The sequence below is a fragment of the Vidua macroura genome, chromosome 2 (assembly GCF_024509145.1).
Source record: "Vidua macroura isolate BioBank_ID:100142 chromosome 2, ASM2450914v1, whole genome shotgun sequence".
Lineage (NCBI taxonomy): Eukaryota > Metazoa > Chordata > Aves > Passeriformes > Viduidae > Vidua > Vidua macroura.
Genome location: NC_071572.1, coordinates 93128762 through 93144736, shown reverse-complemented (window position 1 = coordinate 93144736; position 15975 = coordinate 93128762). Strand labels below are relative to the sequence as shown.

General features: G+C 38.8%; 1 protein-coding gene across 1 annotated transcript in view; it reads right to left on the bottom strand.

Annotated features, from left to right (window-relative positions):
- MTUS2 (microtubule associated scaffold protein 2) overlaps positions 1-15975 on the bottom strand; it is a 158217-nt gene that overhangs the window by 135132 nt on the left and 7110 nt on the right. The window contains exons 2-3 of the mRNA XM_053969759.1: positions 14866-15106; positions 5029-5235 (exon numbers count right to left, since the gene is read on the bottom strand). Coding sequence (XP_053825734.1) covers positions 5029-5235; positions 14866-15106 — 448 coding nt within the window. The remainder of the gene's footprint in view (positions 1-5028; positions 5236-14865; positions 15107-15975) is intronic.

Genomic DNA, 15975 nt, shown 5'->3' with positions numbered 1-15975 from the left:
GCATTAATATCAGAACAAGATCAGAAGGGAAGAAAAAATTGAATTTGTCATGTAGAAAACTGAACAGAAAATCAAGCATAGAAATATGATTGGAAAGTATTTTCATGTAGGAAATTCTTCATATTAACATTATACTTATGTATTTAAGAACAACTGTTTTACCTGTCTACCATGTGACAATTTGAAGTTCTACCCATTTTGGAGGCAATTAGGCATCTATTCAAGGCTTCTGTGCTCACTTTAATTTCTTCATTTCTCCACCCACCTGAATCTGACACTTTGACATTTTTGCTTATTAGAATGGAAATTCAACATTTAGCAAGGCCAGACAATTCAAGGTCAAAAACCAGTGAGAAATATATATATTGAAGAAAGGATCATGGAGGTTTACATCAATAAAACATGCAGTTTCAATTTTCTATAATTTTTAACAAAACAATAGCTGTCATGAGATACTAAAACAAGTTTTGAAATATTCATCGCCATTTTCTTGTTCAGTCCCAAAATAAATTGCTTCAGCACTCAGAGCTGTGGGTAGATATTGAATAGCATTATGTCTTTTAGTCTAGCACGTCGACAGAGAAGAATTGCCTCTAACACAGTGCTATTGTTCTATTTAAAGAATCCTAAGCAACAAGTTTTTCATCACTTGAGTTGGAAGAGTATTTAACAGACTAGTAGACCTTATGACTATGAATTATTTCCCGATATTACACCGACATGCTTCCATTTCCTGAACTCATAGCAGTTAGCATACCTTAACTCATTCTAAACAATCCACCCTTCTTCCAATCCTCCACAGATCAAATTCTTCCACAGTGCTTGACAAACTCTTTCCCACGTGGTATTTACAGCAAGCTGGAGTCTATGCTGATGAAGTACGTAAAGCTAATTATGTAAGTGGGACATTCAGCTGGTCACTTGAAATGCAGATACAGGCAAGAGAACTCTGAGCTCCTCAAAACAGTAAAACAGAAGGTACAGCCTGAGCATCGTGTTACCTCACTGCAGAATCACAAGATAGTACTGGGAACCACATCCCACAGCTGTCGCCCTTTGGTGGATGATGTGAACCTCTCATTCAAATTTTACTGGGGCAGACACAGGGAAAGCCTCCACAGAGTGCATTTAAAATTCCAAAGGAAAATGCACAAAGTTAAGTATTTTGGTAGGAGTTGTTTAAATTAGAAGTTTCTCTTTATGTTTACACAATTGTTTCTCTTCACTGCAAATCATAGTGGTTGCAGCTTTAACATGACTTTCTAGTCATTCACTTTTTCTCATATTTTGCAGAATACATTCACACTCCTCTTAGACTGAAGTGTCTCAATTTTTCAATGCTAGTCAATTTAGACTGTAAACAAGCAACAAGTTTTTAGACATACAAAACTTCCTTTTTCTAAATAAAGAATAATGATTTAAAATATCAGGCATTTTTTTGAAAACCTCAAAAGTAGTGCACCTGAGCTAGGGCTAAATTTGAATTTTTCAGGTAATCTTGAACCAATATATTAGTGGACAAACCTATCTGTGGCACAGAACAGATCTGTGGAGTACTGGTAACAAGACCAGGAGCTGAGCCTCAACCTGGGCTATCCCAGAGGCTGCCCCTTCAGTCTCAACAGAAAAATTGGGCAGAACCCCATAGGAGCAGAGCCCCGTTACGACTGATCCTGATTAGCAGCTGGTGGAAAGACTGTCACTGTTGGTATGTTATTGGCAAAAAGCAGCCTGGCTGATACCCACAACCCTGGGATGGAACTCCAGGAAAGACCTGAGGACAAGTAGACAAGTACTGAGCAGTGTGTCCTGTCTCACCATGGGAAAAGAGCACAGTCCCACAGCTTCAAATCCATTTAATTGTGTCAATCTGAATATGTGAGGTATCACTAGAAAGGCAACCAAGAACAGCACAGGCTCCATGCACATCCAGGCTTACTGCTTTTAGAGGGGTCACAGGAAGGGGAGAAATCTGGTGAAGAACAAAGCTGCCACATTACAGCTCCATTAACAAACTTCCCCTCAACACAAACATCATGTCTCCTTATTCTAAACAGGTTGGTTTTACTCCCTAGACAGAGACACTAGCTGGGACTTCTGAAAAGAAATATGTTTAGGCAGAAATAGCACCACAAGACATCTGGCAGTGGAGAGAAAAGCAAGAACAGGATCTCACTGGGGTCCCTTAAAGAATCACTGCTTACCCTAAAACACCCTGTCCCTAAAATAAACCTGTGTTTTCCCCCACCTAGCCATAGTCATTGGTTTTTTAGTAACCTACAAAATGTCATGATTTTGAAATGAGCTCCTTGATTTACAGCAGTAGCAGCTCCTCTATTTATAACAAATGCACACTTGTAAGATGTTATCAACTACTTTTGTCTCCCTGACATGCAGAGATGCTGCTTAAATAGAAATTGTGTTATGTGTGTTTGAAGACTTCTAAAGCTAGATAATTTTGCATTTTTCTACCCTACTCAGCTAGGAAATTAACAGTAAAGCTTTATCTTGCCCTCTAGGAGATCTGATTTAGTCAAAGACATGATCTCAGGTAGTAGCTACAGAATCAGCTGTTTATTTAATTTTAATAAAACTGTTCTTCCAGCAGACAGTGAAGGGAAGAAATAATATGTTATGCTAAGATTCCTGAGCCAGTACTTCTCCCCTACATCCTTTCTGTGCATGTTGAAGTGCACTGCTGCTCTGTGTTAAATAAGCTGTGGTAGAATGGAAAGCAACTAATTTGTGCTCCCTGGGTGCTGGGCAACTAATTTAACTCTTGCTGGCACATAGACTAAAAATAGAAAAAGATGGCACAGTTTCATACAGATAACATTTCTATGAATGTTAAAAAATTAACAGCGAGGAAACATTTTTTCTTCCTACCTATCTGCCCCATGAACAGGAATCATGTTGTCTTTAACCCAAAGCAAGCAGGTGATGTTAGGTGTCACCTTGTGTGATGACTTACCAACTTACCCTAAACACCAGATGTGCCCTCACCTGCTTGGCAGCACACCTTCTCCTTTCCTCACCTTTGTCCAGGAGGAAGCACTATCCTTTTGGAACTACAGAGAAGTAAAAGACTTCTGGGCCAGACAGCTGTGCATGCCACAGGAGCCACATGACAGAAATGACCCTTGGGAGGGGCTCATTCTCTTGCTCTTACATGGAGGTGGTGGGAAACTAGACAACAGCTTCCATGAGTTATCTAACTTGGCAGCAAGAGAAAAGTTATAGGTGCTGGTTTTCATCAGGTGATGGGTTGAGCTCATCTCCACATTAATTTGTACAAGCAGAACACTTCCCCTGGGTAATTTTCATACCCATCAAAACTGATCTTGTAATATGCACAGGATGGTCACATCATCCTGATCCCAACACTACCATCCTCAGCTGAGTCAGCTGAAACCAAATGCTTCCATGTCCTTCCAGTGTCTGGAATGTGGTTTCAGTTTTTATGGGCTTAATGTACAAAGATAATATAAAAATACACCAGAATACATAAATGAAATCAACCTCTTTTAAGAGAATTGAAGAATCAGATATAACTTTCTATGCCCAAGATTGCTAATGCTTCTTCCACAGTTTTTAAAATAGAAATCAATTGATTCAAATTCAGCAGCTTGGAGTATTTTGCTTTTAGATTTGTATGAACCTGTATACATCCAGTGTGTTCAAGGATAGTGCTGTATCTACAGATGTCTTTCTTTTCAGATTCCCACCTGAAACTGCTAAACAACAATATTACTTGCAGAGATGTAGTTTAGATCTAATCAGATATCAGGTAATTCTGTTCTTAATACAGGTTTTATGTAAATAAAGACTTAAAGGTTACAACACCAGATAAAAGTAGAAGTTTTCCAAAGGCACAAATGTAGGGTAAAAGCACAAAGCAAAATACGTTGACTAACCTCAAAGTAAAGCTAATTAAGAGATAACCAAAAATGAGTGATCAGTCCAACAGTAAAACAAGACACAAGCATGTTTGGTGGCATTGGAAAAGTTAAAAGTCCCTGCTGACATTAGTCTTTTGCATTTCAATCACCCCACATAAAGGGGAAAGAGAAAATCCTTAGGGTTTTGAACTATGTTAATTGTCTTTATTTTAATTAATTTCCAATTAATAAAAACAGTGAAAGATTTAGGAGCTTGCAGCATCTTGTCTCCTCTGCTGCTTCCTGTCATCTGGTGGCCCTGTCTGCACCCCTCCTGGCTGATACCAGTTGCTTTGATATTGACACAGTTCAGGCTCAATCCAGTCTTCAAAGAAAAATGGGCATGAAAATCCCTCAATCCCCCTTTCTGCTCTGAGCCCAGGGCATGTGTACATTTCCCAGGGACTGCACAATCCAGTGGGTATTATTTTGTACTTAAAAAATTAACAGTCTTTACATAAAATAGGATTTGGAATGACATTTCTGCCAGGGGATCATTCAAAGTCTGGTAGATGTACTACAATATCAGTCCTGATCTCTTTCATATCACTGGCTCAATTTTTCATATCACTGGCTGAATTTATTATACTGAATATTAATAAGCAGAAGAAAAGTAGATGAGAAAGACTATATCTCCTGTTTTAGATAATATTTGTCCTGTTCTACATTGGCTACCATTTACTTGCCAAACACAGTTCACTCCATTTATTTACTATTTCAGCTTGTAAGAAGGGATGTTCCAGTTAAAAACTAAATACAAGAAAGAATGCCTCAGATTCACTCTTAATGGGATTTTCTCTGTAGCAAGGAAAATAACCTCTCCTCAACATTCAGGCCCTGTTCATCTGTTGCTATTAATATTTTAAATAGCTGTTAGAATTTAATGATTGTTTATTAATATTTAAAAATTATTATTAATATTGTTTAAAAACGTCACTGGGCAATCAAGATACCAAACCAAAGGCAGCAGCACAGAAGAGATTAGCAAGTACCGCACAGATTTCATTTGTTCTGAGCTATATGGAAACTACAATCCTGGAACACATCTGTTTAATATCCCTCTGGAAGGAAGGGCACTTTTGGGACTTACGGTTAGTTGTCCTGCTCTGGTCACTCTGAGCGCTGTCGTTTGACTGGTTGCTGGAGACAGAGGACACACTTGAGCTCCTGACAAACCCAAATGCAGCCAGCTTAGCTGCTGGCAACCGTGAATAACCTGGGGGACGAAGTCCAGACGGGCAGGGCTTGGGGAGATTTGATTTTGCAGCACTTGGACATGATCCTTTCTTAAGATCAACTGAAAGAAGGAAAAAGAAAGATATTTTTGTTAAATAAATTAACTGTGAGACACTGACCATTACCTGTATCTCCCAGCTACATAAAGGCAGTATTAAGACTGAATACAAGTTTAAATGGCTGATCAGACTGCAGTGACATCTTATTTTTTTACTGCATTGAAAAGACATTTGGTGGAAAAATTTCAGGTCATAATTTTTAAAAGGTGAAATGCGCCAAGTACTCATGGGGCATAACTCAAACTTCCAGCAAAGTAACATAGTTCAACACTGTTACAAATTTCTTTTAATGTTATCTTCTTCAATGCTCTATCACTTTCTAATTTTACATTTATTATGTGCCAATTAAAAAAACCCAAAGAAACAAACACACTATGCAAAACCTCCAATCCTGAAAAGTATTACAGACCAGCAACAATTCTTTTCAAGGACACAGAACTTCTTTGTATTTCATCAAAGAAAACACTTTGAAGTTTTTCTTTCAAATTCCAATAAAAAAATTTTTCCTTTTTCTTGTGCCAAGCCTGGGAACAAGGACATGACCTGTAAAGTCCTACTTTTTTAACATACTGGCCATTTCCACTGGTGGACTTCTCCTTGCTAAGACATCAGCCCACGTGAGTGACATCCACCAAGTCTCAGACAAGTGCCAGCAGCAGGTCTATAACACCTGGAGTTAGACCACAGCAGCAGTTCAGCTGTGATGCCTGCCTGTGGTTACTAACCACTCATCTGTCATCAGCTCCTGCCCTAACCTGTACGCTGCTGCTCTTGCTCAGGCAAACTTTTCTAGGCAAATACAGAACACAGGTTCACAAATGTTCCTCTTTTCTTTCACAGGCCAAAGGTCCATGATCATGGCAGTCTTGCCTTCAAGGTCAAGGACCAAAGATTAGATTTTGCTTTTGATTGGGAGGTCTGGATACCAAGCGACTCCAGACCTCAAGTGTACATGAATTTGGACAGAGCTTTTTCTTCCTAGATTTGAGAATACCAGATTCCTGTTCCCTGTGGAATCCTGTGCAGCAAAAATACATATTTAAAAAAAAAATTATTAACCACAATCTCCAAAACCCAATGCTAGAGTGTTTAATTGGGACCAGTGGAATAGGAGAAAAGGCAGCATTATAAGCTATCAACATATTCTGTCAGAAAAGGCCACGAAGTCACCCTTTTTCTGCTCTTATTCAGTGAACACTATTTGTACACGAGCCTGACAAAAACTTCAAAGGAAGAAGTGAACATTCATAATATAAAGAAAAATACAAATTAACTGCACAGTAAGAATATGGTCATATTATTACAGTATTTAATTCTTTTGTAAACTATGTAGGTCACAGCCTTATTAATTTTAATGAAGCATTTCACTTTGAGAAGACTTTAGAGAAAACAAGACTAACTCCTTTGAGCAGAAAAATGTTACAGGGATTTTGAAAGATATTTGTGTACCTCATCACAATACTAATGCTAAGCTTTGTTTAATGTAACTAAGCTTTTCCTTTTGAAACAGAAATAGGTGTAACACCCAGCTAAAAAGAGTTTTGTTCTCCGGTAAAACAGTGCTCCTTGCTCAATGAATAAAACAATTTATATACTCAAGGCTCTTAAAAATGCATTTTTGTACCCATTTTTCTCAGGTTGAGCCCTTTATTAAGACCCTAGGAGATGGATGTCTGCAGCACCTTTGCCAGCCCAGAGAAGTACATGCTGTGCAGAGTAACCCAAATGAAAATAACAAATATCTGTAGTGAGTAATAAAAGACTAATAAAATCCCCATTCACTCCCTATCCCTGGCACCAGCAGAGGCAATTTTGGACTGTGATACTGAATGTGGCTTCCTCTGGATAATTGTGAAGAGGAGCTCAAAGGTAGCCATGGGTTCCAGGTGCAGGTGAAGGGCAGAGCAGGCACATTAGCACAATGAAGAGATAGGCAGTGATGGTCACCATCAGTTCACTGCCAGGTTTGTGCAGTGCTGCTTTGACAGTGGTCTACTACAGCTGATTTATGGCTAGCTGCAAAGCACCCAGACTTCTTCCAAAGCCAAGATTTCTTCCCTACCCACTGCAAAATACTCCATGTGCTGCATCAGTGACAAGACCAAGCCCAGGCACCCCCCAAATCTGAAGGTGAGACAAGCACTCGTGGTAAGCAGCTGCAGGTGCAAGGAACCTGCCCAGCTCAGTGGCAGCAGGGAGAAGCTATGGGGCTGCCTCTCATGGGTTTTACAGGTTTTCAAAAAATGCACCTGGACTACATAAGCTGAGATTTCTTTTTCCTAAGCATCTCTGAAAATTGAGGCGGAGGGAGAGATATTGTCACCCTGTTGTTTTAGAAGTTTTAAAGTTCTTTTAAAAGTTTTCTATGCCTTCTAATGTTTACATATTTCTACTGGAGTTCTCACACACTGTTCATGTAAATAATGATTGTTTTACATTCTTTGTAGGAAGAGAGAACTGATGGACTGTTGGTTTAACAGTGTAGTTGGAGAGGTGGCAATTTCATCCTCCAATCCACTGTCACTTTTGGAATTCTATATATTGCGAGGTCAGAAATAAAAGTTACTGCCTTTTACTCTTTCAATCTTAGTGTGAGTGCATGAGTTATTTCGCGTGGTAGCGCGACAAGATATTTCCATTTTACAGCAACAAACTATAAATATCACAGACTTCCAGCAACAAAACAGGGGAAATTCCACTGGGGCAGTGGAATAAAGTTAGAAATGGCTTTATTCAAAAAACATTTCAAACGTGCTTGGCCTAGGGCAGTGTGGCTCACCTGAGACTCCCAGGTCTCCAACTCAACCACATCACTTGATGGGTGCCCACATCAAGTCCCCAGACTGACTGTTCTCTGCAGTTTGTGACCAAGCACATGAATGCCACTGAAGAAGAAGAATTTCCTTAAAACCAAAAGGATTTTGGTCACAAACTGCCCAACCATCTTTACCTTTCTTCCAGACTTGGGCAGAGAATTCAGTGTTTTTTTCCTCATACTTTTTTGTGTGTTTCTAGTTTATGACTTCAATTCCAATTCCCCCTGAACTAACAATATTTTGCATCTTGAACTCATCATCATCCTTAAATTATTTTTCACTTCTCTTCTTTGTAATCCAGTTCTTCTGTACCATGAGGACCTGGGGGCAGGACATTATCCTCATTAGGGATGCATTTAAATCCTTAAAGCTAAGTAATTTCGTGTATTCTTTCTCATTAAAATACATGAGACATCAGCCTATTGTATGTATTTTCTGTTCTAAACTTCATCAAGTTTTCTCATGCATGTTTTTTTGCTTTATTTCTGTTCCTTAAAAGTACAGATGTACTCCTGCAAACAAGGTCTGGGAGTTCAAAACAAAAGTTATTTTAATGAGCAGCTTTTATTTTAATGAAAATCTGCCAAAATAAGCTTAAAAATCTTTCTAGTTGTCTCACTGCCTGAAGCTAATTATAGAATTAAGTATTGTTGTCTGTATGCACACAAGTGATTTTCTATGACACTTCAAGCTGTTCCCATCCAGAAACATAAAAACATTTTGAGTTAGGGACTGATTGACACAAACTAGATGTGCCTGGGAGACTTTATTCAAAGTCTGAACTTCACTTCTTATGCATCCCTGCTGCATTAGAATTGCATCTTCGTGCATGGGTAAAAAGCAACTTTCATGTAATTTCTCTGTGAAATTTGAAATATGTTTTAGCTGAAATGAAGGAAAATTAAAGAAATTAGTTATATAGATATGTTCTTATGAAAAAGAGTAGCAGTTCAAGACTTTAAAACTCCATAATTCAGGGATCCTTGGCAAGTCTTTGTTATCTGGTCATAGAGTTTTTTGGTTTTCTTTGCTTTCCCTTTTTATTTTTTTTACCAGCGTTTCTGTTAAAACTTTAATCATTAGATGTCATTTCCTCTCACTTACTGATGATCTGAACATCACTATTCTCATTGCATATTGGGAAATTGGGAAAAACTTACCTCCAAAGTCACTGCATCAGTCAGAGATAATACAAGCTGAGTTAACCCAGCTCAGAGTTAACCCAAGCATTGGTATCTTTGCAGATTAAAAACAAATCGCACAAGTGAGAAATCTTTTCTGGTGCCACTACATTTGTCGTTTCCCTGTACACACATAACAATTTCTCTCTGAACAAGAACTGAGGAAAGGGGCTTTAGAATACAGCTTTAATGGTTTACACCTAAACAGCAGTGAGCAGGTCGAGCCCAGCTGCCCTGATGGTCTCTCATCCAAATACTGTCAAGCCTGGAACAGTTCAGTTCCAAAGGCCAAACAGTTGTTACTGCTGAACGTTGATTAATTTCTGATGGGTCAGTCCGCCATCATATGGTAGTAAATGCTCACCTCCTCACGATTCAGATTTAAAAGAACTGAAAAACTGCTCTGTGCCTTCCCAGCTCCCAGGCAAAGCAAGGCTGGTTAGCACATTCTCAACACCCCAAGAACTTGTCATCTCACAACTCATTCAAGCTGCAAATGTCCATGTTCGCTTGGCAGCTAATGTGAAAAGCACAGCATCCCTCAAAAACTTGCAGCACATGAATCATCCATGCATGACTCTCACTCATTGCATTTTCCACTAGCAGCCCAGTGCACCCAGAACACTTCTCTGCACTGGAGCTGCATCTCACTGACTGCTCAGAAGAGCTGTGGATGTCCAGCCAGAGACAACGTTTGGCTCTCAGCAGGAAGGAGGCAAGGTAGGAAGCATTTGCCTGCTCCTACACCCAGATTGCTCCACATACTCTTCTTACAAATGACAGATTGGTACAACTGTCATATAGACAACTCTTCTAAAATGATGGGGTTTAGTTCCTTGAAGACACAGTAATTGGAGCAGAGAGGTGGCAGATGGCAATGTCTCAAGTAAGATGACAATGTCCTCAAAAAAATTTATGAGGAAGTGTGTGAGTCCCTTTGAAACTTTTTTTTTTTTTTAATGAAATACAGTCAGATTGCTCTCTCAAAGAAAATAGACTGCAAACTAAAAACAGCAGGTTAGTGGAGGACAGAGAACATTTTCCTCTCTGAACTCTTCCCTTGTCCCTCTTTCTTTAACCAGTTAAGAAGCTTGCCAGTTCTAACCCAAGGACCTCAGACTGCAAGTACAGACAGAGCGGGAGTAGCAGTAAGGCAACATTTCAGGAAGTAACCTCAAAACCTCTTTTCTATCATCAAATCTAATTTACATGTTCAATTAATAGGTCATTATTTGGTTGTTTATTCCTGAGAATAAACATGAAAATAAAACTTTCCTGCTGGGAGAAAGCTCTAGACATATTGTGGCATTTGAAAAGAAACACATTATACATATGCAAAGACACATATGCATATATCTGTGTCTGTCCAAGGAAGGACAAATATTGAAGTCCTGATTTATGGGTAAATTCTATCTTCAAGGAAAGTTGACTTGCTTAGAAATGAGACGAGAAGCTAGACCCTCGGGACTGACAAGTTTAATACACAGAGAGGTGATAAGGAAGTAACATTTCATTAACTCACTCTTTGAGAAAAAAATACCCTAAACACTACTGAAAAATATAGAATTCAGTTAAATTAATGAGCATAATTAAAGTGAAGCTTTAACTATGAGATCTCTGTTATACTTTTCAAAATCAGACATTAATTCCACCAAAATAATCAGCTAATGAATGCAAATCCTGACACACTTGCTTCAAGAAGTCTTTATAACCAAGGAAAACATATTAATATTTTACATGTTATAGACACAGTATGCTTCAATGCTTGTTTTGACTTAAAAGTTTCCCATAGAAAGAGCAGAGTCTATTTACATAAAATAAACAAATATTAAGCTTACAGAGACTCTATGGCACCTATAAGTATATCATAATTCAATGACTTCCTATTTTACCTACTTTGCAGAACACTTTTTCTTACAGTCAGGCTTCTTATCTGACCCACCAAAGGAGCAGCACTGCTTAATAAGGCATTTGCAGCCAATGCCACCACGTGTCCTACATCCTGATCCAACCACACTTTAGCCATCACACTTAGAGATCACACTTGAGGGAGCACTCATTATTTTACTTTCTACTTGGCATAACGTAAAACTAACAAAACCCTTAACGCAGTTATAATACTTGCAGTCCATCACAGCAGTTCAGGGATTTAATTATCAATTACCTCAGAGTCAGTTTTATGAGGATTAGTATTATACATGGGCCAAACCACCCAGCTTATCAGTGCTGCTTAACCAGACTGCTGCTTTATGAATGGTATGGCAAAGGGGAATAAAATCCTCATTAAGAGGCACTGCTGCTGTCCTCGATACCGTGCCACAGCGATTTCTGTTTAAAAGCCTCCGCTGTACCGCACACTTTGTCACGGGATAGCAACTGGCTAGATCCTTCTGTTTCCATTACCTCAGGGCATGACTGATATCACCAGGATTGGAAACTGGATTAAAAGCTCAGGATCAAGCTGCAAGAGATGCTGATTAGCAATCTTGAAGGCAGGCCTGGTATCCCTGACAGAAAAAATACCCCTTAGTCCCTAGCTGCTTTGGCTGAAGTTACCCAAGCTCTCAAACCCCACAATACCCGTGAGCAAGTCTTACTGGCTCTGCATCCCAGATGCTGTCCATATGTTCATGCATGTTATTTACTCATGTTTGCAAATATGACTCTATCAAAGCTGTGTTTAATCTTGTGTTTCAAATAGTGCAGCAGAACCAATGATGCAGATCAAATATACTGCAAATAATACTACAGCCAACAGACAAATTAGGAAAAGTGGTTGAAAAGGGTGTTGGATACCTTAACAGATGGCTGAAAGGTGTTTGGCCCTACTATGACCTCCTCTAATTAACACCCCAACAGCTCTGGCATGCCAGGGGGTGCTGTACCATCCATCCCCTCCATGGCAACCAGCAACTCATCTCTGGTCTGCATGTGTGCTCTGCTGTGGATACAGGCACAGGAATCAGTTCTCTGATGCCTCTGCACTCCTATACCAGTCTTGTCCTATCTTCTGTCACCTTAGCCTCTTTCATGAGCAATTCATTATTCTTTTTAAAAAGAAGTATTAAAAACAAAAAAGTCTGGTAAGCTGACCTATGAAGTTATATATTGCTGAGAGAAGGATTAAGTAATTTGAGGCATACAAGGAAAAAGGTGATTATAACAAAATCTTGAATAGATAATTGGGGAAAAAATACTAAAAATAAATGAATGTAAATAAACCAACATAAGATTTCAGAAATACACAAAAGATAAGTAAGAAGAGGCGTTGAACCAAAGGAGACCAGTGAAAAGTATATCACAACAGAATAAGGTATTGCAGAAAAATTAAACACATTCTTCATCTTGCAAGGAAAATGAAAGGTGAGATGCCAGAAGTGAAAACAATGTGTCCTGGGGAGGACAGTGAAAAACTGGAGACATTAGCAACCTCTCCAGAACAAGTCTTGTGTAATTTAAAATCCATAAAACAGTCAGAGCCCAAAGACCAGATGAGACACACTTTGGGGTCCTGAAAGAGATGACAGACAGATTATTGGACTACCAGGAGTTGTCTTTTATACCCTTTTCTGAAACAGCAAGGTATCAATAGACTAGAGAGAAACAAGCAAAATAACAGTTGTAGGAAGAAAATGATGGAGCTGTAAATTAAACTTGACCTCCAAAGCAGACAAAGTCCAAAAAATAAACAGTGATAAAAAATAAATATTTTTTTTAAATTTAAAAAGTGACAAAAAAAACTTTTGAGAAATATGAAAATGTTAAAAAATACCACTTTAGTGGAATAGAATCACAGTAACAGATCATGCAATTTACTTACGTACACTCCTCATGTACTGGCTTTTTTAAAAGGCAGTACTACAGATAAAAAATGGGACTGATAAGCTGATCCTCTTTAGATTTTAAAATGTCACATAACATGGAAGACAGTAAATGCATGCATGCAAGACAAGCTCCTGTATGGATTAAAAGTGGCTAAGGAAAAGTCATGTCTGCTAGCATCAATGATGCAGGATAATGTGGGTAATGGATGGGTGATGGATGAATAAAAATGAAGGCAGTGTTCATTTCTGATGATCAGAAAAAAACGTTTATTTGGTAATGAGTTCTGTTTGCATTTTCTCTCTTATCTATCTCTCAAACTGGTTCTTGTAACACAAAGGCTTACACTACTCATATCCTGAACTCACAGTTTCTTGCAGTTTCATTTAAATGGAAATTATGATCCAATTACTCTCTGCACCTATATTCCTATGTTCATTGCTGACTGAACTCAAGTCACAGGGCAGAAATGGTATTTACAACCCAGCCTGCAATCTTGGGGTGTCTCAGAAGTCACATACTGCTGAGTTTGGTCAGCTTCTGCTAATGGCATCAGCCAAACTCCAGATGCAGGGTCAGATAGTAAAGAATACTGGCAAGAGGCACTGTACTACAGAGAACCTTGATTTTCTGATAAGCCCCAAATCCTGTCAACCTGTATTACTGACTGAGACTGTCCTCTCAGGGTAAATTCAAGATGCTCTGGTGCATTTCCATTCTAAATTTTTCTTAATTTCTCCTGCTTCTTAGTATGGACAGATAGACACTGGGGAGAGATGGTAATAGTTTTCAAATACTTGCAAGGAGGAAAAGACCCCACAACTACTCCACATGAAAGAGGAAGCAAACTGTAATAAAAGGAGTAAGGCAAAACACAATAGAGAACACTTAATTTGAAAACAGGTAATGCATTGGAGCAGTCCTGCTTTCAGAGGCTCCAAGATCTCATATTGAAGGTTTTTATAAACAGTTTTTCATGAGCAGGTTAAATAAGGATACATCAGAAGGAATCCCAACCTGGGGCAAGAGAAGGGATCATAAGACCTTAACTTTAGCCCTTATGACTACTTTTAAAAATCTCTGCAGCGTTCTAGGCTATTAAACAGCTGCTACATTTCATTCTCACAATGACTGATTTTCAGTTGTCCCTGAATTTGCTCCTGTTGAAAGGTGCATTTTTTAAATCTCCACACTTTTCCAGGCTCTAAGGAGTGTCCTGTAGAAGTAATTGCTGTCCCTTTCTTGTGACATCACACACTTCTCCTTCCAGCTCTTCTCATGCTTGTCCCTCCTCTGTAATTCTCCCCAGGGTCATGCTGAGCTGGGCAGTAGCTAGGAAGAAAAAGGTATTAGAAATGTTGTCTCCAAAGAGGTGTACACCAGGCCTTCAGAGAATCAAGATCTCTGCTGGCACATTTGAACACTGCCCAGGTTTTCAGAGCACAACGTGGTGGGGAATGTCAAATCCAGACTGAGCGGTGGAGTCTTCATTATGTCCCATTATCTTCCCCAGAACAAAATCAAAGATTTTTCAGGCATTTACAAGGTGGAGGAAGATAAAAAGGTGAAAAGTGAGAATTATTATTGAAAACCATTCTCTTTCTTTGGCAATGACCTGCGAAACAACCTTTGCACAAGTCCCAGACTCCCTGTTCAGCTTTACCTTAGGATAAAAAGACACACCTCAAAGTGCCATTGGAGCTTTGTACAATCGGGTCAAAATGCTGCTCATTTTGTGATTTTTCTGTCTCAAAAAAAAGGTATCTTATTGGTGACAACAGTAAAGGGAAAGGAAAGAAAGTTCATACTTTACCTGAAGCATCAGGATGGTAGAGGCTGGGAGCACTTGTTATTTCTCCTTGCTGATGGAGACAACTCCCTGAGGACCTTTGACTTGCAATGAGAATCCTGCTCTTGGCAGATGGCAACCTGGACACTGCACCCAGTCCTAGCTGTGGCTTCAGGATCATGGCAGATCGATAAAAGCTTGGTGGAACCTCATAGTGGGTGTATGGTGGAGGGCAAAATTCATCTTTTGCAGGCCTTTCCCCAACCTGCAAAAAAGTCATTAACACAGATATTAAGCAATAAATCAATAAACTCGGACAATATGGAGCTCCAAATTTCTTATAAAGGCTAAATTTCCTTCCTTGTGAATCTGGCCTTTAGAGCATTGCAAACGTTCAAAAAGTTATGGCCTTACTATACGAATCACTCTTCAAAAACATGTATATTACACCCTCAATATGCAACTACACCCAAATAAAGAATTGTTGTCTTCCCCAAAAGATAATGGACAAATAGAAGACCTTCAATTAGTGAAAATGAGGGAATACTGTTAAGTCACGAAAAGTTATATTATTTACAGAGGTAGATATACTAAGGGACCGTGTAAATGGAATTTTTATTAGAAGTTATTTTAAATATTCTTGCCCAATTCTGCGAGAAGCTGGTTTTAACTTAGATAGCTAAAAATAAAGCTGGAGGTGTTTTAGGTACATTTTATCAGAGAAATTGTACTGCCAAATAATTTCTGTTACCAAAAAAAAAAAAAAAAAGAACGCCCAGTATGTTCTCACTGCAAAATGTTCATTGTAATTTGTGCCCCTCTAATTCCTGGAAAGAGACCTGGTTGTGGACATGAGCACATTTCTCTAACTTATGCTTTCAGAGGCCTGTTGAATATTCCAAATCAGAGCTATAAAACCCATCTTCCCATGTGAAGTGGAGAAAAAAACCTATCAGATTTGCAAATGTGAAAACATAATGTTTTTGCTACTTATTACAAAGAGATTTTTTGTTAAAATCAGTGTCAAATCTCTCAGTATTTTAATGGGCATTTACTGCACGAACAGCAGAATAAGTCCCAAGCTGGAAGTATTTCCAGCTCATAGCTGGCTCATAGCACTGAACTTGCACTCGA